This window comes from Equus quagga, chromosome 8 (genome assembly GCF_021613505.1).
Source record: "Equus quagga isolate Etosha38 chromosome 8, UCLA_HA_Equagga_1.0, whole genome shotgun sequence".
Lineage (NCBI taxonomy): Eukaryota > Metazoa > Chordata > Mammalia > Perissodactyla > Equidae > Equus > Equus quagga.
In genome coordinates this window covers 14849520-14877407 of record NC_060274.1, presented here as the reverse complement: position 1 = coordinate 14877407, position 27888 = coordinate 14849520, and the positions used below count along the sequence as shown (strand labels likewise).

At 38.9% G+C, this 27888-nt stretch overlaps 1 protein-coding gene across 11 annotated transcripts in view; it reads right to left on the bottom strand.

Moving 5' to 3' along the window:
* The window catches only part of SYNE1 (spectrin repeat containing nuclear envelope protein 1), a 446099-nt gene that overhangs the window by 42120 nt on the left and 376091 nt on the right, over positions 1-27888 (bottom strand). For all 11 annotated transcript variants that reach the window (XM_046669209.1, XM_046669206.1, XM_046669212.1 and 8 more), the window contains 4 exons: positions 26364-26519; positions 18953-19111; positions 15723-15889; positions 1524-1686 (listed from right to left, as the gene is read on the bottom strand). In XM_046669209.1, the coding sequence (XP_046525165.1) occupies positions 1524-1686; positions 15723-15889; positions 18953-19111; positions 26364-26519 (645 nt within the window). The remainder of the gene's footprint in view (positions 1-1523; positions 1687-15722; positions 15890-18952; positions 19112-26363; positions 26520-27888) is intronic.

Genomic DNA, 27888 nt, shown 5'->3' with positions numbered 1-27888 from the left:
TGGTTAGTGACATGCTGGGAACCAAGTTGAGGCAGTGGGGTGAAGTCATACTATTGCTACTCATCTATTCACTTTCTGTCTTCCAAAGTCCTGTTGGATGTCTCTCTTTTCTATCGTCTTCTCTCCTGTTCTCTACGCCATTGTGGGTTTTAACCTTTTTTGGGGTTCTAGTAGTAGGCGGGGTTATAAATCCCTATGATCAACTTGCCATATTTAACAGGATACGGTTCTGATTTCCTTACATTTGCTAAATTATAATACTGGCCATTAGTATTTTAATAGTTATCACTGTAGACATCATTACCATCTTCTCCAGGAGAATTTGGGGAGCTGGAGGGTAACCATCACCCCACTGTTCCATCATCAGAATCTCAAACCTCAGAATCTATCAGAGAGTTGTAATCTCACCACAATTGAAAAATGGCCTGCTAACAATATTTTTTAAAAAGAAACGCTACTTGAAATATCAAAGTAACCCCAATACCCAAAAACTGTATTTTAATACCTATTCTCATTGGTTTAAAGAGCCTGAAAAATAAAGCAAGTACATAAACTTTTTCATAAGATTGAAGAAATAGGTCTATTTATATATATATATTTTTTGGTGAGGAAGATTATTGCTAAGCTAACATCTGTGCCAATCCTCCTCTATTTTGTTTGTGGGATGCCACCACAGCATGGCTTGATGAGTAGTGTGTAGGTCTGGGCCCAGGATCTATACCCGTGAACCCTGGGCAGCTAAAGCAGAGCGTGTGAACTTAATGACTACGCCACCAGGCCAACCCCTCTTTATACTTTTTAACATTTTTTAAGTAACTCAGCTATAATGGCCTAAAGCGTGGATAGAATTTTCAAGGACAATTTAAAGGCACAGAGTAGCAATACTTCTCATGGGCGATTACGGTGTTTAATACTGACAACTGGGGTCTGCTATGCTTAGTAAGAAACAGCAAGGAGAGTGGGAGGTGAAAATCGCTTCTCTATGCCTGTTTCAGGGTTACCCTGTTTTGCGTGGTTGGGTTGTGTGTTGTACGCCAGTGCAATGTGCTCTATTCACTACACACACAAGGGTGAAACTACAGTTCGGTGTGCAGGTCACGCAATCCTCCTTGTAAAACAGAATTGCTTTAGACTCTAAAACTCTGAGCACACCCCGTGATCTTTCTCCAAACACTATATGCAGAAAAAGAAGCTCCTTTCTAGGTCTAGAGTAGTGAGCTAGTGACCCACAAATAAATGAAACTGTCAGCACATTTTGGAGACAACCATTTTAGGACGGCCTTTGGGTGGACCAACATGAACCCTATGATGGCATAACTTCTTATGAGTCAATCCTGGTGGTGACATGGGACCTATTTGCCCCAAACACCTGCCTAGACAAAGCCTCCCCTTTCTCACCAACCCTGTCTAGCTTCCTCCTGATTTTCCATCCCGGTTCACCACCTCGTGCCCACCCTTCTCTCCTGGAGGAGGACAGACATGCAAGAGCCTACTTACTTTCCCTCAGTTGTTGGCACTCTTACCTGCTGTTCGTTAAGCTTCTTCTGTATTTCTCCCGAGTCGCAGGAATCATAGGCTATCGGCTTGGCCAGCTCTGACTCGATGTGAGCCAGCCACGTCCTCAGGCTGCTCATGTTCTTATCCAGCTGCTGCACAGCGACCAGAGTCTCCTTCAGCTTCTTTACCCTGTGGGCAGAGAAGGAGGGGCACTCAGCTTCTGTGAGAGGCCCCACTCAGGTTTCCCTTGTGAGCAGAAGGGAGTGTTGGGTCTAAAGCTGAATTCCTTAGAGCCAAAGCGACTTACTGGCTGTATGACTTTGAGCAGTTGCACAACCTCTCTGTGTCTGTTTCCTCATCCATAAAACGGAGATGAAGTAAGAGTACTTGTGAGATTTAAATGAGCTGAATAATGTGGGATATGTGGGACACATTCAATAAATATTAACGATGATTATACTCAACACAGCTATTATGATAGAACAGTGACAGAAGCTTCATGGTTGTCACAAAAATGATTATTTCCACAAAAAATATAATTGATACTCCTATGAAGTACACCTGGGAGAAAAAAATGAACATTTCCAGTGGATTGTCACCAAATCCACAGATGACAAAGCCACAGTTCTGATCCTTTTGCCCCAGTGGGATATATTTTAGCATCCTTGGGGCACAAACTCAGTTTAAAGAAGAAAGCACACTTAAGATAAACTAACAGTGAGCTATCACATGCATTTGAGCAATTTGAGTTTTACCAATGCCAGATCACATTAAAGGTAAACTGAGGACCGGCTGGATTGCAAACAGCAGAGGCTAGACACAAAGCCACCGCTATCCACTCTTCCATTTTCAGAGTTTACTTCAGTTCAGTATTTGCTACATTGCATGCTTCACACACGCACAAAAAAGGTCTACCACCTTTTCCAGGAAGCAGTAAAGCTTCATTTGTTTAAGTTTCCCATTTATCTAACTGTCACCTGTGAAAATCTTGTGTGCAAGATGCCAAGAGGACAAAATAAATAAGACTTATTTTCCTAATGACATGTATAATCTGACTGGAAATCTAGACATGTGAACAATGAAATCTAATACAGTGTGGAAAGAACCAAACTAAAGAAATGAACCAAGTCTCTGGGCGATAAATAAGAAGCGTCAATTCTGTCTGGCCACATTCAGGGAATTATTCGTTCATTCATTCATTTACTCCTCGTTCCTTTCTTTATTCTTTCTACAGACGTTTACGGTGCTCGATGATAGAAATACAGTGATGACTACAGTTTCAACCTTGCCATTGGAGGAACTTAGATTTTGATGAAAGAGGGGAAATAGAGGAATAACATTTGAACTGCATCTTGAAAGACGGATGTAAGCCAAGCAGGACATTTCTGGCCTAGGAAACAGAAAGAAGAAAAGTAGAGATTTTGAAGGCAAACAGTGTGGCAATGCCAGGGAGGATGGGGAAGAGAGATGAAGAAGTGGTAAGAGATAAGACTGGAGCAAGATTATAAAGATCCTGCAGTGACACAATAATGGGTTTGTATGCAGTTTTAAAAATGAACAGGAACTTTGCCAAGATTTACCAGCAGAGGATGATAGGACCAGTTCTGATTTTGAATATGTAAGTGTGATGAGAGGGTGTTCTGGAAGCCCATTCAGGAAGTAAAAAGAATAGCCCAAGCATCTTACTTCCAAAGCCTACATTTTGGAAACAGTGGTAACAGAGGTGAGGATGGAATTGCTAAATTCATGAACTGGCATGATGTGAGGGAGGAGGAGCTAAAAACTATGTGTTTCCCAGCTGGGTGACTATATGGATGCTGCCACCTCAGGATATATAGGATGAGGAGCAAGTTCTTGGGATTAATGGTGCATGAACGTTTGAGATACAACGAGCCCGAGGGATTGGGTAGTTCTTAGGTTCAGCAAAGAGGATGGAGTTTATTGCATTGGCTTGGGTATTGTTGGCATAGAGTTGAAGCCTTATCAAAGGACATGTTTCAACCTGAAAGGGTGTGGATGAGAAGAATGAATTTCAGGAGGCCAGTTAAAGAAGGAGGAATCGCAGAGAAAGAAAAACAACCAGAAAGGAAAGAAGTGAACCAGGAAAAGGTAGCGTGAAATTAAATGCAGGAAAAGTTTCAAGAAGGAAGTGTTGGTGGGGGGATCAGATTGATGTTGTTTAAGGGTACAAACTTGCAACGAATAGTAAATAAGCCACAGAGATCTAATGCACAGTATAAAGAATATAGACAAAAATATTGTACTATAATTACATAATGGGATAAATATTGCTACAATGACAATTATATTACAATATATAAACGTATTGAAGTAACACATTGCCTTAAAATTATACAATGTTATATGTCAGATACATTTAATAAAAATAAAAATAGGGCCAGCCTTGGTGGCCTAGTGGTTAAGTTCAGTGTGCTCCACTTCAATGGCCTGGGTTCAGTTCCCACGTGCAGACCTCCATGCTCTGTTAGTGGCCATGCTGTGCTGGCAGCACACATACTAAAAAATAGAGGAAGACTGCCACGGAGGTTAGTTCAGGGTGAATCTTCCTCAGCAAAAAAAAAAAATAATAATAATAATAAATAAAATAAAATAAAGAAGGAATTGTTGATCGAAGTACAATCTAAATGACCCCCTTCTCAGAGTCACCTGGTTTGCCTCCGATAAATGCAGTTTCCTTTGAATCAGAACCTCTCAAGGTGTGGCCAGGGAATCTGCATTTTTAACAAGCACTGCAGGGAGTCTTATGCACACTAAAGCTTGGGGACCAATGGTCTACTCTGCCCAATGCAGGGCAGTATAGTATAATGAGGCCTAACAAAGAGGACCTGGGGTCTAGCAATGCGGGGGGCTCTGCTGACCCTAAGTGAGTAGTTCCATCGAGGGCTGGGGAAACAGAACCCAGAATGCATTTGGGTTCACTTATGACAAGGGAAGGCTGTTCATTATTTTAAGAAAGTAGGCAGTGAAGGTGAGTAAATATGGTCTGAAACCTGTAGAATGATGTGGCTACAAGGAAAAATTGATGTTTTTGTTTGTTTTGTTCAATGCAGTTTAATATTTGGAATAGCTTTAGAATGTTTTCAGGCAGAGAGTATGGAACTCATAAGAAAGAAGCCAAAGACAGGAGAAAAAGGAGGAGAGAAATTTCAGATGAATATAATTGATGGAGCAAGCACGCTGAGGAGGCAGGTCAGGGGCACAAGCGCATGGATAAATATATTAGTTTTGAAAGGTGCCTTCCCATTGTGGGCAGGGTGTGAGCAGGAGTTTGGGAAGAACAGAGGTAGTATTTCTTAGCTCTATTCTTACCAAGAAATAGCAGCAAAAGCTGATTACTGAGTCCCCGGTGAGGGCCTGACATGGCTGAGTGTATATAGATAGCTCTACAAAGAAAAGTGATAGGGATGATCAATGTTTCTGATACAGCCCTTATTTAAAATTCAGTTCTGGTTTAAGGCCGTGACTCTTGCCTTTTAGTTCAGGAAATGTGGTCACCTTATTGACACTGCTCATAATATAGATGGATAGCAGAAAAGCAAAATACTTCAGCCTCCAAGGTGTCAACTTGGTCCAACTGAAGAGGCATCTGCTTGAAAAAAATGTCAAGAGCAGCATGACCTTTAAAACTCTAGAGACGTGATATATTTCAAGGCAGGGATCTGCCATAGAATACTCTCAAAGTCTGACGACCTGCACGTAGAGTCATCCAGCATTTCTCAACTTTATTACTTTCAGACAGTAAAGAAGTGATTCTCAAGTGGGGATGGTTACAGGGTCACCTAGGGGTGCTTTCAAACCACACGTGCCAGCTGCTAACTCTCTTCTTCCCACCTCCCTCTGCACCACCCCCCCCACTCCTCTCCAGATGACTAGTCAAGACCCACTGCTCAGAAGAAAATGTCTCTTAATCAAAGTATTTTGAGCATTTTTATTTAATTCCTTAAAACTTACGTCACCATTTCTTTTACAGTTTCTATAAATCAATATTTCTCTCTCAAATGAAAATCTAGTCATGACAAAATCATTCTTCCTCTTTGTCACACAAATGCTTTTAAAAGGATTTTTACTAGGGTCGGTTATTAATGATGATATCTGTTTTTCATTAATTATAATAATACCTATATTTGAATAATATTTTCAGTTTGTAAAAGCACTGTTAGGTGCATTACCTTACAGTGTTCTGAAAAAGATATGCATCTAAAAAATTCTGTTCATATTTCATAATATGTTCTATTGATAGGGAAGGGAAAACCTGTTGCAATATGTTTATCATGACTCACAATTCCACTCAAGATAAGACTGCTCTAATTAACTTTCTAAGTACAAACTGTACCCTGTCCCCAGGGCATTTCAAGGTATTGGCCTTGAACAGTAATTCTAAGAACTTTTACATCCAACTCACTCACATTTCTCTCATATATAAGACAAAATTCACTTGAGTGTCAGTCAGTGGCTGAGTTTTAGAATGGCTACTGGGTGCAAAGCTGGGGGCGCACGTTCTGCCAATGACCACAGCACGGACTTGGAATTTAACGTGGCTGTGGCCATCCTGCTTTAGTGGCCCAGATTGAAAGGATGGTCTACAATCAATAAACCCACTGGAACAGGACTGAGGAACGGCTCGTTGCAACAAGATGTCTGTCCTGGTTTTGCCCTGTAAGGATGTCCTCTTGGAAACCTCTCCCACTTGGCTAACTTCCCATCTTCAGACTTGGTAGAATTGGAGTGCTTACTAGGCTTTGGGATAGGGTTTTATACTAACCTCATAATATCATCATGGTTTGTGTGTAGCTCAAGGCTGGAGGAGGGCCTCGCTCACTGCTTGTTTTCTTCTTACCCTTATTTATTCATTTATTTTTGGTGAGTAAGATTGGCCCTGAGCTAACATCTGTTGACAATCTTCCTCTTTTTTGCTTGAGGAAGACTGTTGCTGAACTAACATCTCTGCCAATCTTCCTCTATTGTATGTGGGATGCTGCCACAACATGGCTTAACCAGCAGTGCTAGGTCCACACCTGGGATCTGAACCTGCAAACCCGGGGCTGCCAAAGTAGAATGCAGGAACTTAATCACTAAGCCACCAGGCTCGCTCCCGTCTTACCCTTATTCTAACTTCCTGGTATTATTTATGCACAAGTTCCTCTCCCACCTGGTAAGTTCATTGAAAAGCCGGAAGTGTGAATTTCCACTTTTGGTCTTCCTCTTCCCCTGCCATTCTAAGCTCAGTGCTTTGCACAGAGTGGGGGATTATTTAAATGCCTGCTAAAGATTAATAATTAGTATTCTAAGTAAAATATTTTTATTTAGTTAATATATTTTTTATTTTTAATTTAGTTGATATTAATTGTATACTTAAGTTTTTACTCTAGGTTTGACATTTGCAAATGGTCTATTTGTCAAATACTAAAATTCTTTCATTTTCTTGGTTTAAAATTCACTTACAAATACAATCAAAAGAGCTAAGGCAAAATGAGATGTGAGTAAACACTGTTCCATTGGATATTGTCTACACTAGCAAAATAAATTACAGGATTAGCAATCTCATATACACTGAACAAGTTCCCATAGTCAGAGCAGTTAGTGAGCAATATGTCAAGGGCATCGTGACACGGAAATGCTTGTTCATATAGTCCATTAGGGAGAAGTTCCTCTTTCAAATGAATGTGTAAAACTTAGTAAAGTCAATGGGGGTGAACATTTAAGTGGTTCTCATTTCTCATTTTTTTAAAAGTCTATTTGACTACAAATAGCAAAATACATTGTGTGTATGTTGGGGGAGCAGATGTCAGCTGGAGAGAAGTGGGTAGTAAAGACCCCACACATTTTCCTTGAGATTATTACACTTGATATTTACAGCATCGTTCTTTCTTAAGAGAAACGTCCCATATTTTTTCTGTCATTCCTTTAAAGGAAATCCTGGGCTGGAGTGTCACAATATTTTCATATATCTCTCACTGTAATAGTTTGAGCACAGTGCTTGTAGCGGCACCCAGGATTATAATTTAAAATAGATGTTTACAGATGTCACAAGTCTGGGTAAATTTAGCAAGTCTGGCAAATTTTTAAGTCTCGGCAACTTATGGTTCTCCTTTCACGGTCCAATTGTATCAGAGGCTCTTGACCCTTCTTGAGAAGGATTCTACCGCTAAATCCATTTGTCCAGCTTCTTAACATTGTCACATAAATATATACAATACACATATATATCTACATATTTTACATATATATATATAGCACTACTTTCCTTCAAACTAATTTAGTAGATCCACAAACCAAAACAAAAAAAATGAAAATTCTAAATATAATAGAACCGAAAGTATCATTAGTGAATCCTATTCATCAGCGGGGGTTTATTTGCGGGATGTGATGGTACACGAAAACTATTTTAAAAAAATGAAAATCCCGTCATAATGTTATTCTAACCGAAAAAGTCATGAAAGAAACATTTGCATAATACACTAAATGACTACTTTCAACCTAAATTTCTACGTGTTGCACATGTTTTAAAAACTAGTCAGCGACCAAAACTTACTGAAAAACCCAAATAAAATCAGCTTTTTCATACACACAAAACCCTCCAGGCCCCTGAAATATGAGCAGATTTTTATTTAATAAAAAGAAAGCCTTCAGCTACAAAGCTGTCAGCTGCATAAGGCTGAATTTCAGTTTCATCAGAAGCCCATCCTTTTAACAGCAGACGATGGACTGACTGGATCTGTTTCTGAATCTCTTTCCTGTGTGTCAGGCTCTCTACTGTAGCCATACCCCATGTATGACGCATACAGTCCAGAGACAACTGGGATCCCAAGCCATAACAAAGTCCATTAACCTTTTCATCCAGCTCCGCATGCCCAGTAGGGGGACAAGAAAACAAACCAATAAATAACTCTTAGGAGTCCATGGCCAATGAACTCCTAACACCAATCATCTCCACTTAACACTGGCAAAAACAATTATGGATTAAAGTTCCAGCATCTATCCCATAAACCCACACAACATCAAAGCTATGCACAATGGAAGAAACTCAAGGAGATGCCTGCCTTGTGACATCGCAGTTACAATCTGGGAGATCAGCGTCCTCACCGCCATCCTCTGCCATCCTCAGGGCACACAGATCTTCTACCACCACCATGAAGCTTCTACTTGCAAAAAGTTAAGTCTGCAGAGCAAAAGGCTAAATCCTGTGTGGGGATGAAAGTTTCCCCTTGTCTGCGCATGGAAGTATGAAAATGCTCACTCCAGACAAATGTTGGTAAGTCACTGCCTGATAACATGACACTGAGCAGTGACAAGTGGTCATGTTTCTAAATAAAACCTACATTCATTAACATGTGCCAGGCTTGATCTCCTGGAATGTAGGCCACGAGTGTAAGAAGGGGAAAAGGCTCAGTGTAATCTGCAAGAGGGGGGGCATTAGGCCCCAAGAAAGAAGAATATCAAAAATAAAGCCAGCTGCAGACACTCCACCATTCAGAAAAGACAGTCAACTTTTCTTGTGGGCTGCTTGTTAAACTGGAAAGGATATTTGGAAACAAGAAATCACCTAAATGCAAACAAACAAAACTTCTACAAGTACAGCCAATTGTAGTAGCACGAAGGAACGGTTTCTTTTTTCCTCCAGTTGGATATGCCAGCTAAGCGGTCTAAGCAGGAAATTTAGGAAGGTGGGATGCAAGTGACAGTCTGTGGGACAGACCCTGGTCTTTGCCTTTGAACAGTCTGTGAGCAGGAAAAATAAGGAAGAAGTGCTATTCTCTCCCTACACGTGCAAAACCTTCGTCCTTTTAAAAATAACGATGTAAAGTGACAAAAATAACATGTTCATTTCAAGATAACGATAACAAAGTTCATTTGCTTGGTGGAATTTCAGGTAACTATTTTTCTTTCGTGAATTTCAGGCATTTCCACACTTTCTGCACTGAGTCTATATTAATTTCCTAACTGAAGCTTTTCAAGAAAATAAGCTCCCAAATTATTAATTACTGGTAATTTAATAAAACGTAACTAATGCTGGCTCTTTTATATTCTTTTTGGGTTCAGGTCTACAAATAAATTACAAATAAATAAATAAATTACGAACATTTGCTAAATAGTTTTTAGACATCCTATATGATGAATTGCAATTAGAATAAAAGAAAGCATTCACTTCTGGTCATGTGAGTTGATTGCTTTTAAAAGGGAAACATTTTATTTGTAACAGAAACAAACCTATATTTTACATAAGAAATATACTCCAGCAAACCTAGTTACAAATAAAATTATTTTTCACATCTTGCTACTTAAAGATATCCTATCCTGAATTCCCTTATAAAACAATCAGTCCTCTGATACATTATTTTTAACAATCAGGACTGTAAAGCTATGAGCTTTGGTTAAAGGAATATATTAGTCACAATTCTACAACAGTAGGCAAATGTGCTTATTCTTGATAGTGATTAACTATTTTAAAAGCTTGAGATCTTTAAAAAATTTTTATTGCCATTATTTCCTTAGGTTAATCCCTTTTTAGTTTATTTAGTTTTCCTCATGGGTTAAACAAAATTATTTTTTTCATGCTCATTATCATTAGCAGAATGTATTTATTCCAATGAATTAAATATAAGGGAAGGCTTTTAAGTCAAAATTATTGTAATAGCAAAAAATGGCAACAATATCAAGGACCACCAATAGGGAAGATATTAGAAAAATCATGGTATATTAAAACTATGGAATACTCTGTAGCCATCTAATAGAATAAGATATGCATATATAGCATTTTATAGTATATATGGTCCTTTCCCCTGCATTGTCTCATTGGAGATGTGGTGGTTACTTTCTTTCTCTTTCTTTCTTTTTTTTGAGAAAGATTAGCCGTGAGCTAACATCTGTCATCAATCTTCCTCTCTTTGCTGAGGAAGACTAGCCCTGAGCTAACATCCATGCCCATCTTCCTCTACTTTATATGTGGGATGCCCGCCACTGCATGACTTGACAATCAGTGTGTAGGTCTGCACCCGGGATCCAAATGGGCGAACCCTGGGTCACCGAAGTAGAACGTGAGAACTCAACCGCTGCACCACCAGGCTGGCTCCAAGAAATGTGGTATTTATTTTAAGGAACACTTTAAAAATGAGGAATCTGGGACTCAGAGAGGTTATGCAGTAAGCCCTAGGTCACACAGCCAGTACAGGGTGGCCTAAACTCAAGACTGGTGACTAATTCAGGACTGTTTCCATGCTTGCTGCATCATTGCATTCCTGATCTTGGCCAGACATCTCTGAATTGACCACAATGAGGTAACACCAGCCATAAATTCCAAGAATCAAGTTTTCTTTCACCTCTAATATGGCTAGAACTCCTGTTAGACTGGAACCCCTTCCGAGGGCAGCAGCTACGACTTCGCTCTCTTCCTTGCACTGCACAGGTGGTTCACCCACACAGCCTCTAGACTGCCTCTGGGATGAGAGCTGATGTTTATCATGCAGTTCATTGTGCCAATCGATTTACAGGCACCATCTCACTTAATCCTCCTAATAGCCTTTCACACATGTGGTAATTGAGGTACTTAGAAGCTAAGTAACTTGCCTCAGGCCGCAGGGGAGCTGAAGCAGAAACAAGCCATAACTCAGGCAGCTGAAGCCCCAAGCCCCTGCTCTGTACTTATGGCGCTTCCCATCCCATGACTTAGACTAGGGAAACTCAACAGACACTGGAGTGACAAAGAACTCAGCCAGGTTCTGCAATCACTCTGGCGCTCAAGTTAGATCCACTTGCAATTTAGTAGAGAAAGAAACTTTAAACAACTGATCACACTAGATATTTATTACAGTCGAGGGAAATGCAATGAAGGAGAAGTCCAGCGGGCCTGTTGAGCAAGTAAGAAAAATCTGATCTAATCTGGAGACAAGGAAGAAGACGAAGGATAATTAGAAGCCAGCTGGGCCCAACAGCCAGGGACAGGAGAGTGAGCAAAAAGATGTGATAGAAAGAGGAAGGCCCTGAGGTGAGCAGCCATGTGTATACTTGTTGTCACTCTTATTTAGTTAGGAACCATTTTCTTTCTCATCTTTATATCCTGAGAGCTGATGTCAGCAAACCACAGCTGCCCACCTGTTTCGGTAAGTAAAAATGTTGTGGGAACCCAGCCATGATTTTCTGTTTACATAATGTCCATGGCTGCTTTTGCAGTACAAAGGCACAGGGGTTTCAGCAGGGACCATTTGGCCCAGAAAACCTAAAATATTTACTATCTGGTGCTGGGTAGAAAGTTTGCCAACCTCTGCCCTAGGGCAACAGGAACAGTACTTCATATACAGCAGGCATTCAATGTTTTTTTTAAATTACTTCTACACAACATTTGAGGGAATTATGATAAATACACGGATTAAAAGCAACGGGTCACAGAAGACCACATATTGTACGATTTCATGTATGTGAACTGTCCAGAATCTAGAAAGGCAGAAAGTAGATTAGTTGTTGCCTGGGGCTGAGGGAAGAAGGGAGGGCTAAGGGCTAAAAAAGGTGATTAGGGCTTCTATTTGGGGTGATGAAAATGTTTTAAAATTGACTGGGGTGATGGACACACAGCTCTGTAAATACACTAAAAAATCACTAAATTGTAGTTTTGATAAGTTGTATAGTATGTGAATTATATCTCAATAAAGCTGTTATTGGAGGAAAAAAAAGAGCCAGATAACTAAAGTCTGCTCTTGTTTTGGTGATGGGGATTTAGGTTTGGTAGAAGAAAGAATATCCTTATATTAAAGAGTTCAGTTAATTAAAAAAAGTCATTACAAAGGAGCAAGCAACCTGAGCCTGACCTTCCCAGATACTTAGATGGGAAATGTTCAATAACGCATTGTCTGTTGTAAGAAGCACTAAACAATTAATGCTAACAGACAGACTTCCTGCGAGTCCTGAGCTCTGGAAAAACTGCTCTGTGGGTTTTTGCATAGGGTTCACTGACATCATGAGAACTAGAATCCTTGAAGACAGTCTTACAGAAATTACAATTACACCAATGACTATTTCTTATGTTGACACAACAAAAGCCAATGGTTCAGAAATGGCTTTTAATTGCCTAGGCCAATGTTGACCAATAGAACTTTCTAGAATGATGAAAATGTTCTGTATCTGCAGTGTCCAATAAGCTAGACATTATCCTTATGTGATTACTGAACACTGGAAATGTGGCTAGTACAGCAGACTATAATTAAAATTAAATCGTAATTTAGTTGTATCTCACCCAGCTAATTTAAATAGCCACATGTAGCTAGTGACTGCCATACTGGACTGAGCAGGTCTAGAAAGTAAGAAAAGGACACTAGAACGTTATCCATTGAGCCCTAAAAATAACTGAGCAAATTTTGTTGCCCTACAAAGCCGACAACGCTTGGTGACAGTCAGTTTAAAAATTCAATGCAAAATACATTTATTTTGAACTCAGAATAGTCTATGCTAATCCACTGGTGACAGGAAGTTGACTCAAAGTTAAGCACTCTATTTGTATGTAACAGTAGACCGTTTATTATTAGCGAATCTTTTTTCTTTCTTTTCTTTTTCATGTTTCTATTAGCTGGGAAGCTGTTCACCTGAAAATATCATCTTCAAAAGTAACTCCTCCATTTCCACAAGAGCACAGAAATACCAAAAGGCATAACTAGGTTATGTTCTGCTTTAATGAATTAGCGTGAAAAAAAAGCTGGAAGGGGAAAGAGTGATGAATGAGACTGAATCATAGAAACTTAATATTTCAGCTGGCAGGGCATAGTTGAAGACGGGTGTGGGAGATGGTCAGCCAGTCTGTGCACTAGCAAAGCTCCGATAAACAAGGAAATGGAAAGCCAATGTGATGGCTGAGGGCCAGGTAGGAGAGGCTGCAATAAGACTATAAATCCAGCGTGGCATTAAACTCCAGGACAAATTAACGGTCAACTCATTTTCTGGTCTACTTTGGAAAGAGCAATTAAAAACGGACAACGTATATACAAAAATCTCCTGCAGGAATCACATCTGTGTAAGATGAGACTCTACAAAAGTAGAAAGATATGAGTATTTTAGTGACCATAGTGCAAAGCATGCACCTTGTAAATATTTAATTGATTCCAGATTACTAACGTCGCTTTTGGGAAAATAAACTAAACAACATCTAGAAAATTCTCACTTGAACAATCAGAGAGCAAAGTTATAAATACACATGACTTTCAGGAGAAAGCACCTAACTTATTTGAGGTACTGTTGGCTAACAGCTGGGCATACACTGAGGTACCATGAAATTATATTAAATTTCACTTAAGGCATCTTTGACATAGAGCATTCCCATATCCCACACCACTGAGCCACTAAAAATGGGAAAGACTATTAACTAGTTGAACACAAACCAATCGACGAGTCATAACCTGACCCTAAAAATCCAGGGATGTTTCCCACATGGGCGGCTTCCCTAAAACGGGTATTTACAGCACAAGGGCTTTAATTTCTCCTTCTGAAACAAGATTTTGTTATCAGTGGCTGAGAAGTAAGGCTAAACATAGCACTGGGCTTCTAAAACCTACATATGCTTACATGCTTAGAGTAGCTTAAGCTGAACTGTGCATTTGTCTCCCTTCATAGTACCTTTCTCAGGGCACTTAGCCCCTCGTTTTACTTGATTTCTTTGCATGTCTGTATTCCCACCATGAGCTCCTTGAGGAAAGGGACCTCTGTTTTTGCATCCTGAATCTCTCACAGTCCTGTAACATTGTCAGTACTTTACAAAGGACTGGGAAATTAGACTGTCGAAATAAACAACAGATCCTAATTTCCTTTTAGTTGCATTCTCTAGAACAAGGACAAGGAAGTCATAGGCTTGGCAGGCGGGTGAGCACAGTGCTCTGGAGCACCAGCTGTGGAGTCAGTGCAGGCTCTGCCACTCAGCATGTGCGTCACCACGGGGAGCCTCATCCTCCACATCTGAAAAATGGGTAGAACACCACCCACCTCAAAGGGTGTTAGGAACAACACACAAGATATATATAAAGCCTGTAGCACAGTCATTGGCACAAACTAAAGGTTCAATTGCAGTGTTACTGCTAAACATTTTGAAAGCTGGGAAACGTTTAGTCCATTTTTGTTTCATTATCACTAAAATAAATTACACTGTCGCTTAAATTAGACCCTCTTTGAGAACTCCTTGTAGAAAAAAGTCTACTAAATATTTTCAAAATCGAGACATGGAATTGTCATACCCACATGCAGTTTTTATGGGCACATGGTATTCAAGAGGCACTATTTCCTGTCCATCTTTATGCAACATGGCTAAGGAGAAGAACCCAGATTTAAAAAGGCACATTGTGGGATAGCTCCTAAATGGCTGTGAATCAGAAGCATTTACAACTTTCCAACTCTCCTAACTGCCATAAAGGAGAACAGCCATTCAAATATTCACGTGTTCATTCATTCAAATATTTATTGAGCCCCAATTGCGTTTGAGCATTGTGCTTGGTTCTCATAATAGACAGGAAATGGAACGGACAAAGAGGCTGCCCTCATGGAGCCTCCATTCCAACATGAAGCAAAGTTCACCTAAAATAAAGCATCTGTTAGTCATTCCCTCTTTATACCCAACAGCATAGTGCCTCATTCAATCATAGCAGACTTTCAGATTGTTAGTATAACCCTTACATATTGTTTTCTTTTTGCCTTTGATCTCTTTTACCCACCCTGCCTTCTGCAACAGAAGCTGAATGTAATATTCCTCTCAGATACAAGGCTTTCAAGCTAAGCACAAAATTACAATAATGCAGAATGTTTTTACAACAAAGCAGAGTGGCAATAATTAGCTTTATTCCCACACCTTGCTAACGAGAAATATAGTAGGAATGTGACATTTTTTAAAAATTTTTGCTACTGCAGACAAAAACACCCTCCACAGACCCTGCTCATCAGTTTCACTTTCTTCCTTACAAGAGGTTGAAGCCCCCAAAGAAAGAATGTTCTCGTGGGAATGGATTTTGTTTGGATATGACTTTCTTGCTTTCAGCTCAATGCAAACACCAGTAGATTTATGAGATAAGGAGAATTTCGAAGTTAATGAAAGTGCCGTTTATGAGCAAAGCATGAACTAAAATGGTGGGAGAAAGAACACAGGGAAAGATTTATTGGGTTATCTTTGGCTGAAATGAAAGGCAGACTGAATGCGTTAAAATTCTGCACACACGTGTCCTATTGCCTGGAGTCCTTTTTACCTGGCTGCCATGAGATCCAGGAGATGCTGCCACCGGTCGTTGATCTTTCCAAGCTTGTATTCAATCTCCGACGCTTTGCTTTCATGGCTGGCTCTAGCAAGGCGTTCTCCCATTTGCTGGAGCTGTATTTTGCTCTCTTGGGCAATAGCAATTTCCTCTTGATAATCCTGCATAATAAATAGCAATCACAGAGGTCAGAAAGCATATTCTTGATGCATTCAGCTTGGCTGTACTAGAAACAGGATAATTACAGTTTTCTACTGCTTGGAAATAGTTTGGGCATGAGGTACACTGTGTGAATATCAGTCTGTATGCACAAGCATTAGTGGTACCTATTATTTTCAGCATTATTTTCAGGTCCAACTGAATTTTATATAGACGTTCTTAAAGGAAGGGGAAGTGCTTCTATTTACTTAAAATGGGTATTAAAAAAAAAACAATAAAAGTATGTACATACAAAAGGCAAAACTTGAAGGATTTAATGCTGGGAAATTATACCTTATTGCTGTAATCACCAACCTGAGGCTATATTTAGAATCAACCCTCATCCGGATAGTTACCGAGAGGCTTATTTGTGCGTGTATTTGTATTATGCAGTTGATATATATGTGTATACGTGTGTGTATGTCAATTGTTATTTGTGCAGAATGTTTTAAAAGGGTCCCTTCATTTTAAAGAGAGATTCTCTATACAATGTCAATATTTACAGCACACAAATCAATAGCAAATTAACTCTCAAGAATAACAACCGTTAATCTTAGAGAATCAGCGGGTCTCCAACCTTCTTCATTTACCCACTTGCTGCACTGGCTCCTCTTAAAGATTGTTCTGGATAAAAAGAACCAGGCTGCATATGGTCTATTTGCGAGAGACAGGCCACGAAAAGGTGTGATTTAAGTGGCGATGGGTGGACATCTCCCCTCCACCCTCACTCCCACCCCCTGACCAGTGCTTTTCTTACTCTGGCCACAGGGACAGGATTCAATCTTTAGAATCAATTTTTTCATTTTTGGCTTAAGCTCCTGTTATGCAGCACATATTTCCTGAGAAAAACATTATACGAAGACAGGTATCGTAGGAGCATGGATATTTTAACCTTCTGTTGCTTTCAAGTCAGTGTGATGACAGAACTACCCTCTCAAGTCAGTTACCGAAGCTAAAGGCCCCCAAAGGAACGGGCTGAGCCAGTGAAATTTCATTCTATCCCAGTGCTGAACGCCCTCCTCAGGCCCAGCACCCCCACCTACCCTCCTCTTTATGTTACTTCAACACAATCGGATCCAAAGACCAATACATTGGACGTATTTATTAATAGTTATAATATTTCACCACAGATTTGAGATGATTTTACTGAGGAATGTTTATTTCAAAGGAATTACTCCAAGCCTAAAAGAATATTTATAGTAAAACAATCCTTTTGGATTGTCTTTTAAATTAAAATGTTTTTGAGTGTTAATGTCAGTAGACACCAATATCTTGGTTACACTCTGTTCATTAATTGCTTGTTTCTATTTTGTCAAAATTACCAAACCTTAGTGTTATTTCCCTTTACAAAAAGATACCATGAGAGGCAAGTTCATAAAGACTTCTTTTTAAATCCCATAATTTGTTTTATATACAAAATATTAGTATTAATATTTAAATATTAATATTAAAATACTAATATTTTAAGGATTATTCCTAACATTGTGCCAAATAGTGTAACAAAATTATCTATGTGAAAAGCCAAAGTTTTTCTAAATTTTAAATTATGACTGTATTTTATTTGAGATAATTTTTCTACACCCCCAAAATAAAATTTCAAGAAAATCAAAAGGAATATAGATATACTTAACCAAAATTTATTCTATCGCAAACTTCACTATAATACCTATAGTACACTAATCATGTCTAGTAGAGCATTGTCTGATGCCCAGAAACTAGCTAAGCGCAGAGCTGTTGGCAGACGCTAAAATAAAATCTGCATTATCTCAGCCCACATTTTAAAGGTTTATGTTATCAAATATGTATACAAATGCTTATCCTTAGAATTTACAATTTTAAGTGGAAACCTATAAAGTTATTAGTTTTACATGATGGCTTTCAGTTTTTATTTTTCTCTCTATATGTTTGTATGGATGAAGATAATTTTCCCTAATAATGATGTATATTTCTTTTTAGAACGAATGAAGCTGTAATTCACTCATTCAATAAATACTGACTGCGTACTTATGAGAAATCAGGCTCAGCTCTGGCTGAAGGAGATACAGCAACAAACACAACAGACAACGTCCCCGCCCCAGCAAAGCTTGCAGTCCACTGGGGCTTCCAGTGCACACGGACAATGAATGAGTGAACAGGGAACATGCACTGTATTCAGGTGGTGACATGTGCTAACGAGAAACGAACTAAAACAGAATTGAAATGATTAATTGTTCAAAAACAACGTGGAAACACCACTGAAATCATCAAAAACATTTTTAAATGTCAGCAAATTTGATCAGCCCTATAGACGTGAAAAATGTTCTGGATCCATATGAATATATAAAATAATAGTTATAATTAACTTGAAAATAATATAAAGCCAAAATTCTCAGGAAAGTCCTTATTCCTGTGACTGTCTATAGAGATGTCTTACAGAGAAAATTTCAGTTTACTCGATCCTGGGAATTTCTGCTTTCAGCTCCTCTTTAGAGATTTCACTTCTTTAAAAACAAAAATGAAACAAAACAAAAAACTAATACATAATTGATGCCTAATGATCAGGTAGCTAAAACCCCAATATTGAACATTATCTATTAGCAGATAATCTATTTCCTCACAAATTGAAAATATTTCTATATATTTTGTATGAAAAGGAGGCCTTTGCATGCAAGTTTATTTTGTACTAAAAAGATAAAACACTTATAATAGAGTGCTCCTTTGACAGGGAAGTAATTATGAGTAAGGCCATCTTCTGTATCTATTAAAAGTGTCCCTATGGCCCAGTGGTGTAGTGGTTAAGTTCGCGTGCTCTGCTTTGGCGGCCCAGGGTTTGCAGGTTCAGATCCTGAGTGCGGATCTAGCATGGCTCGTCAAGTTATGCTGTGGCAGCATCCCACATAAAATAGAGGAACACTGGCACAGATGTTAGCTCAGGGCCAATCTTCCTCACAAAAAGGAAAAAGAAGAAAACCCAAACCAAACCAAAACATAAAAGTGTGCCTGAGCATTCTGAAGAGTAAAAACACATGTAGCCAGGCATCCCATACCTTCTTGAGCTTCTCTATCATTTCTTCAATGAGAATGTCTCCATTTTGAGAAACTTTGCTTTCCATTTGAGTCAGCCATTCGCAAAGCTCCTTGTTCTTTTCGCTGAAGACTGCCCATTCGTTCAACCTCTCACTTACTTGCTGCCGCCTTAAGGAGAGCTGACAAGTTTAAAATGGGAGAAATGCAAAAGGATTATCAGAGTGGAAGTCATTACCCTGAGGAAAATAGCCACCAAACTCTGTAGGGTGGACTGAAGTGAGCAATAGCGGTGCACCTCTTTAGGTCACTGTTCCCTGAGGTCCAGTCCCAGGAGCACAGCTCTCTCTAGCAAGGTTTCCCAACGAGGATCTGCTGACACTAAGTGCCAGTGGGAGACCTTGAACCCCATACTTCCCTCCTGGGGAGACCCATGCTTATTAAAGGATCTGAACGATCCAGCTTCACAGCATAGTTGATTCTGTGTAGATGATACAGAATCACTGAATGTACTTTTATGAAAAAAGAAGGAAGAAATAGGAAAGAACAGGAAAAGAAGGAAAGCAGAAAGGCAAGAAAAGAAGGAAAGAAAGAAGGAAGAATTAATTGAGTCTCAGCTATCTGGAGAGTGGAGCAGAGGGACAGAGTGAAAAGAGGCCTGAAGGGGAAGACGTAATTCCTATGGCTCAGCTCCATACTGATCATTTTATTTTGGGCAAGTTCTTTGATGTCTCTGCCTGCTTTCTTTTTTATTTATTTAACTTAGTTTCTTTCTTTTGGCATAGCAGCTTAATTGAGATATAATTCACATACCATACAATTTATCTGTGTAAAGAATACAGTTCAGTGGTTTTTTTAGTATACTAACAGAAATTTACAACCATCACCATAATCATTTAATAAAATTTTCATCACTCAAAAAAAACCATCAGCACACACTCCCTTCCCCCCACCCTTCCCCCTTCCCAGCTCTAATCTATTTTCTGTCTCCATGGATTTGCCTATTCTGGACATTTCATATAAATGGAATCATACAACATGTGGTCTCTCGTGAGTGGTTTCTTTCACTTAGCATAATGTTTTTAAGGTTCACCCATGTTGTAGCGTGTATCAGCATTTCATTCGTTTTTATAATTCTGAATATATTCCGATGTATAGATACACCACATTTTATTTATCAATTCACCTGTTGATAGACATTGAGTTGTTTCCACTTTTTGGGCTATTCTGAATCATGCTGCTATGATCATTGGTGTACAGGTATTTGTGGGGACATACGTATCATTTCTCTTGGGATATACACCTAGGAGTAGAATTGCTGGGTTACACAGTAACACTACAGATTGTTTTCCAAAATGCTTACAACATTTTACATTCCCACCAGCAGAAGGATTCTCATTTCTCCACATCCTCGCCAACACTGGTATATTCTGTCTTTTTGATTATAGTCATCCTAGTGAGTGTGAAGTCGTATCTCATTGTGGTTTGGATTTGCAATTCACTGATTGCTAATGAGGTTGAGAACCTTCATGTTCCTTGGCCATTTGTATATCTTCTTTGCAGAAGTATCTAGTCAAATCCTTTGCCCAGTTTGTAACTGGGGTGTCTTTTTATTCTTGAGTTGTAATAGTTCTTTATACATTATAGATAGAATGGGACTATTTCCTTATCTCTAGGTCTAGAATGATCCTTCCCAGAATTCTAACATTTTCTGATGTCATCATCCTCTTCTTTTTGCAGTGCTGGTTGAGATACTAAGGAATGCTTCTAGTTGAGTTAAACTACATGTTAGCAAAATATAATGATTTGAGTGGCAAGAAGAAGATCTTCGATATTCTACACAGCCATGTTGAGGAGGCGAGGCATTCCACCATTCATTCCATTGCATTAAACACCTCCCTCTCAATTTTCTTTTCTTCTGCCAACATTTTATTATGAAAAACATCAGACATACAGAAAAGTTGAAAGAACTGTATGGTAAGCACCCATGATACACTCCCTAGACTCTAAAATTGTTAACATTTGCCTTAATACATATATTCCTTTATCCATCAATCACTTTATTTCTCGAGGCACTTCAAACCAATTTTCTTTTTAAAATGAGAATGAAAATATATCTAAGGTGCTATGCACTTCCTAATTAGCAATTCTGCATAGGGTTGGCTCTGTTAATGATTAGGTAAATCATATTCAAGGTCCCACACAACCTCAAATGTCTGTGATTCTGTATCTAAAGATAGAGTTGGCAATTCAGCTATCAGACCAGGATACCTATGCCAGGGCTGGCCTTAGGCATAAGAAGCTGCCTAGGTAATGAGCCCATAACCTACCATAGTTTTTGAAACACCACCATTAGAAATTCATTCTTTTGAATTAATTATGATCTTTTGAAACAAAATTTTCTCTGGGTAGGGTGACACTGATGAATCCATTAAGTATGTCTCCATTAGTATAATTCAGTTTACCATTAAATTTTCTTCCAGGCAGAAAAACACAGACCAGCCAAAAAGGCAGTGAATTTACTTGGGTTGGTACTGATAGGAATGGAAAAGGCTAAGAAAATACAGGTTAAAAGTTTTGGAGATGAATTTTGCCTATGTCAAGCTAGACCAAGACTGAAGATGGGAGCCCAATCCTTCTAATACCACTTTCCTCTCAAACTCTGACAGCAGAGTGCATTCTGATCTTCTGCTGGAATGCTGAGATTTTGAAGTTTCTGGTAGATAGGGCTTTTTCTCTTTCATTCACAGAGTATCAGAGTCAGGAGTGTGGCTGGTAGTTAAAATTCTGTTTCAGTTGATGCCCAAGCTGAAGCTATATTTTCATAATTGGGACCACCCAAAGTAACAGTTCCAAGGAAAGGTTAGAAATCCCTTGCCCTTCAGACTTAAGATGAAAAGGTCTTGCTATGTGTAGCCCCTCCTGTCCCCTTCCCCCAAATCTTGGCCACGAGCAAGAATGAATTATAGGGCTTTTCCCAACCACATCTGCAGGGAAGATGACCATATAATAGAAAAATATCATCTATTTCTTTGAGAAGTAGGTATTATCATGCCCATTCCAGAGACAGAGACAGAAGTTTAGATAAATTTGAGCCTTTTGTTTATAGTCAGAACAAGACAGGACCAGCAAACCTTGAGTCTTTGATACAGGTTGCAATTTAACATTACGATCCAGTATCCAGAGGCAGCTGGGATTCAAAAACAGTGTCCATCAGTTACTAATGATATGACCAGGACAAGGTTACTCATCTTCTTGAAGCCTTACTTTCTTCCTTTTTAACTTAGTCTTTCATTTGTTCCAAAATTTACTAAACAAATGTTTATCGTTTACAGTAAACAAGTATCTACTTTGTTCCAAGCACTGTCCTCTGTTCCAGAATACAGTAGGCTCATAATAGAGTACGAACAAGAAAATAATTTAAGAAAGTGACCAGTACATATGGAAGACTTAGCAAAAGCTGGCTATTAATATATTACTACTATATATGACTACAGGTCATTGTTTGAGTTCTTTATTTTTCTTCTCTTTGATAGTCATGTATTCAATATCTCCACTCAGCATCTTGACTCTCTCTCTCTAGTGTTTATTACACACCATGGAAGTGTTGCTTTCATTTGCTACTGCAGAGCAATAGCTGAAAGGAGAAACAGGTAGACGACCAGCGCTGGCACCAAAAGCTTCTCAAAAGATTTAAATTCATAATGGAGACGGCAGTTTGGTTTTGGTTTGTAAAACTAACATTTAGGCTGCACAATAAGTGAACGTTACCATCTCTTTCTTTGGGTTCAGTTGTAACCCTCAAATTATTTATCAGCCTAGCACATATTTACGTTTTCTCAAGGGTATAAACACATTGCGTTGCCAACAGCTGACAAGTACCGGCTAAAACTTTCAGAGGGCGAGGCAGCTGAACAGGAAATACATCCTTTTCTACTTCAAATATTTTTACCATGACAATTCAAAAAACACCGAGCAATTACCATGATGATATATTTAGATCTCAACTAGAATTGCACACAGATCTACAAACCAAAAAGGAATAAAAGCAATATAAGCAATGGCTGCACACAGGCACAAGAAAGCATTTGGGGAGTCTATCTGAACACAGGATCCTTGTACACATTCACTCCGCTCCGCGACATTTACTTACGGCACGTCTTCCTCGCTCTCAGCTGCAACCCCAACTACTCCTACCTTCTCATCGACTCCTTCAATTGGAATATGAGCAGACGACCGACCTGCTCTTTAACAGATGGATCACGCTATGTTTAACTAAAGGTTTTAACTTTTAAAATGAGACATAGGCACAAGCTCATTTCCTTTTGTGGTTTCACACTTGATAGAAGTTCTCCGGAAACACGAACTCGAGAACTAGTAACTACTCTCTATTCCTCCTTACAGTTACATCCTGGCGCCTTTGGTATGAATACCGATGACTAAAGTCTCACTGGTTTAAATATATTTTTTTTAGATTGAAGTAACGTGAGACCAGCATGCTTTAGCTTCATGCCTTAAAACACTCAATATGGAGAGTTTCTAGAAACACTCCATATTCAATCTGCTTCCTCTTTTTGTACTTGTCTTAGTCCACCCACAGGTGCGAGGTAGTAATCTCTTCAGGGCATATCATGTGATCAACAGCAGATTTCACAATGTATTTTCAAACAGACTGTTGGCTATATATAACTAAGACTGGTGAGCAATTTTACAACATATAAACTTTTTTCCCCCTTTTTCCTTTTTCCAGCTTTATTGATATAATTGACGTATCGTGTAAGGTTAAGGTGTACAGCATGATGATTTGATACACATATATATTGTGAAATGATTTCTGTAAGATTAGTTAACATAACCATCACCTCAAATAATTACCATTTTGTGTGTGTGTGTGGTGAGAAACTTTAAGATCTACTGTCTCAGCAACTTTCAAGTATTCACTGCAGTCTTGTTAACTACAGTCCCCATGCTGTACATTAGACCCCGGAACTTACTCATCTTGTAACTGGAAGTTTGCACCCTTGGTATCTCACGGCATTTTTACATAGTACCAGTTTTCCTAAATCAAAAAGCACTGCATAATCATAATCTTCTTAACTTCCAAAATATTCAGAAACCTGTCATTATTTTGTATTTAGAGGAGCATAAGTATAAAGACATAAAACAAATGTTCTAAAGTCTTGTCTTCATTATTAACAGTACACGAACACTTAGCTGTTCTAGGCACTGGGGACACAAAGAAATGGTCTTTGTCCTCAAGGGTCTCATAGTCTTGAAACAAAAACACCAATAGTTTTAAAAAAGAAGAAAGGAACAATGTACTGTCACATGATGGCAAAGACCAAAAGGGAAATGGAAGTTCAGAGGACTAGGAAAATACTGAGGTGGAAGCATCTCCAACAGCATCACAGGGGTTGCAGAACTTGGAAGCAGATGGGTTAGTAAACCAGAAGGGAAGGAACAGTCAGTCTAGGCAGGAAGAATGGCCTGAGCAAGGTCTTGAGATAGAGCAGTTCATGGCAGGTTTGGCAAGGAAACGGGAACCGCTAGCTAAAGTGTTATCTCTCTGAAGGCTTTACAGACATCAATTAGCCAGAGAAATGGATCTAGTCTAACTCATTTCATATAATATGCTGAAAAATACTGATTTTCAGATGGTAAGTAGTGCAAGACTTTTCTCAATTTTAATAAGAACCAGTAAATAAGGCTCACAAAAGTAACTGAATGTTGCTGTGATAATTTCTCCTTATTTGTACCCACGAAATATCTTTCATTTATATGATATGCCATGATAAAATCTGTACATCAAAAAACTATATGATAATTTACTGGATGGTAATGTATTGATTTGGGATTAAAGAATTCAGGAAAGAATAAAGTGTGATTAACATTATCGCACTCTATGTAAGTTTCTCATTGTGTTCACTGAAAATATGGAGATCTGTGAAAAGCGTCTAAATTAATTTAGATCTCAAATCATTAGCACCTTTAGGAAAATCATCTCTTACATTTCTCCCTTTTAAAAGTATATATTTGTAGGAAACTGTTCACACATTTACAAGGTGTGCTCCAGAGTTTTCCTTTGGCTCACGGTCTGAGAAATATCTGGGTTTTCAACTAAATAGAGAGAAATTTATCTACGAACAGATTTCTTGTTGATGTCGAATGAATCAAGAGGCTATGAGCGTTAAACAGTGTTTAATGTTTCCTGAAGCCTGAAATATGCATCCCTGAAGTCAGAGACAGTGGGGGGGATGGAAGAGAAGAGAGCTCAAGGGTAGCACAGTTGGCCTGAAACTGGGGAGGCACAAAGTGGCGCCTTCTCAAAAGCCCCTTCCTCACCCTTTCAACACCTGCTTCTCCCCAGCCAGGTCCTGTCTGCTCTGCTCCTACGCCATTACTCAAGCTGCAACCTCGTCCAACACATCCGCTTGCTCCCTCCACGCCAATCTGTCTCCTCCACTCCCCATCTCAGCATTCAATTCAAGATTTATCCTCTTCAACAAGCATTTCCCTTTTCTCTACAATCCACACTGCTCTTAGTGTGCTTACATCTTTAGGCATTGTTTTGTCTTGCTTCTACCCAGTTTTCTTCTTCACTGTATAGGTTGTTCTGGACTGATTTTAGTCTCAGCTCAATGGTAAACTTGACGGCAGGGACATTTACTATGCTTGTGAAATTCCCCATAATTAATGATATGCATCACAGCCTATTACGGTGCCAAGCAAGGCAATCAGGTACAGGACAGAACACGACCAAGATGGCTCCTGCTTTCTGGAAGCTATTATCTCAAGGCCCTTAGTCAGACCTCCTTCCTTACTTGTGAGCTTTTAATCGATATTGTTCCTCTTTGCCTCAGATGTCTTCTCACTGCTTTTCCACCAATCTTTCCTTTCTATTTCCAAACCAAAACCCAATCTGGGATCTCTTTTAAGGTGTTGTGTAGAAAAAAGGTACTTAACAAATGAACAAAGTATGACTAAAAATGTCTCACTCCCAGGATTTACTAGGAAACAAGTATGGTAAATCACTAGTAACAATAAAAGTTCCCGGACAAAATCAGCCCCACAGTGTTGGCTAAAATTCAAATAAAATAATGGTTTTTCACATGCGTAAAGTATGAAAGAGAGAGCATCAACATCTACCTATCAAAACCACATCCGTGAACCACAAAACCATGTTTCCTCTTAAAACTATTTTGACGGCCAGTGAAAGAGAGAGCAAGAGAATCCAGTTTGGATGCATCTAAAATATAATATTGAGATATAATAGTCTCAATCTGAACTATTCTCATAATAAGCAAGGAGTTCTTCCTCTGTGCATACTATGAGCTGTGGGCCGGGTCCAAATATGGGTCAAGCCACTTGACATTCTAAATCATCTCCCAGTTTTCCATCTTTCTGAGCTAATGCTGAGCCTAGAATTCATCTTACCTGGTGGCATAGTTCTTCCCACTGCCTTTGCAGAAGCTCCATGCGTTCGTTCAGGATGGAGATATCATCAGCACTGATGCAGGCACAGAGGGTGTCCCTCAGCAGTGTCAACTGTGCCAAGTCATCTGTCCAGCTCCCCACTGCATTTTCCAACTCCTAGGTTAAAAGAAAAACTTGAATACCCATGGACATCTACTATCAACAATTTCTGAAGTATATTCGGAATTCCCTCTTGATACAATCACCTTTCCATTCCATTCTATTTGAACACCTAACTTGGTATCTACCTTACATGCTTCCTACATAATCTGGTAATTTGCTAAATTCTTGTGATAGAATACCAGATGGCTTGCAGAATCTTTCTACCATTTCACTGATTGTTTTTGATCATCTTTCCTAAATTGAAGCTTCATCTCTACATTGATCTTTACTTTTAAACTGACTTCATAAACTCCTAATGCATCCTTTCTTTTTGTCCTAAGTTACTCTCATGTTAAATAAATACAAAAAAACCCCAAAAACTAGATTTAACTTTCATATTCAAATACTATGAATGGCTAATTCTGTGATATAGACGGAAGGTGATAGCTGAGATCTAGTGCTGTTATTACTCAATTTAAAATAATGGACTAAATGTGTTTTCTACAGGAGCAGAGAATTTCTTTAAGATCTTAAAAAAAATTATGTACTCTGTCCTTTTTGGGAATGATTTAAGAAAAAAAATCCATATAACAATACTCGAATGAGTTGACATTAGATTTTGCAATGCTTTGAACAGATGACCAGTTCCACAGCTTGTACAACTCTTGCTCTTTGCCAGCTCTTGATGTTTTTAGATTCCAGCTAATTTAGTCCATGAATAGAGTATTTCACATGGCTTTTCCCCTCTCTTTTTGTCTCTTCACACAGGAGACAAGTTTCCAAAGGCAAAGGCAATTAACGGTACTGTCTGAGGCTAACTTCCCAGGCAATTTAGGCAAACAAGGTTTAGCCTGAATTTTCCAGGTAATTGCTTTGTTTTGCTGCTAAGGGTGGTTTAGGGAAGAGTAGCAAAGTGCTGGACCAAAATGCATCCTTTTAATCTCCAAACTTAATAGCATGGCCTGGTGGTAATGGCGGTGTATTTTGGGAGATGAGGTCTCATGGTAATGGTATTTGACTGAAAGACCAAATCATCCAAGTATATTAAATCATCTAGGTATGTTATTATCTGTGGACGTATTAAACTGTCATACCAATGTAAAGATTTTTCTCTTTTTATACCAGTTTCTAGCCTCCAACTCAAACATTAGATTTGGTGAATGGATTAAAAAAGAAACAAATAACACCACCACCAGAAATCTACTGTTTCAGATTCACAGACTCCATTAGATGAGTCCATGTGGGAAACACACAGCCTTTGGATTCAGGCAACCTTGATATTTACTAACTCTGAAAAGTTATTAAACTTTTGGAAGCCTCGGTGTTCACGTCTATAAAAGGGAAGTAACAGATTGCCCTTACGAGCTTGTGTTTATGCCAACTG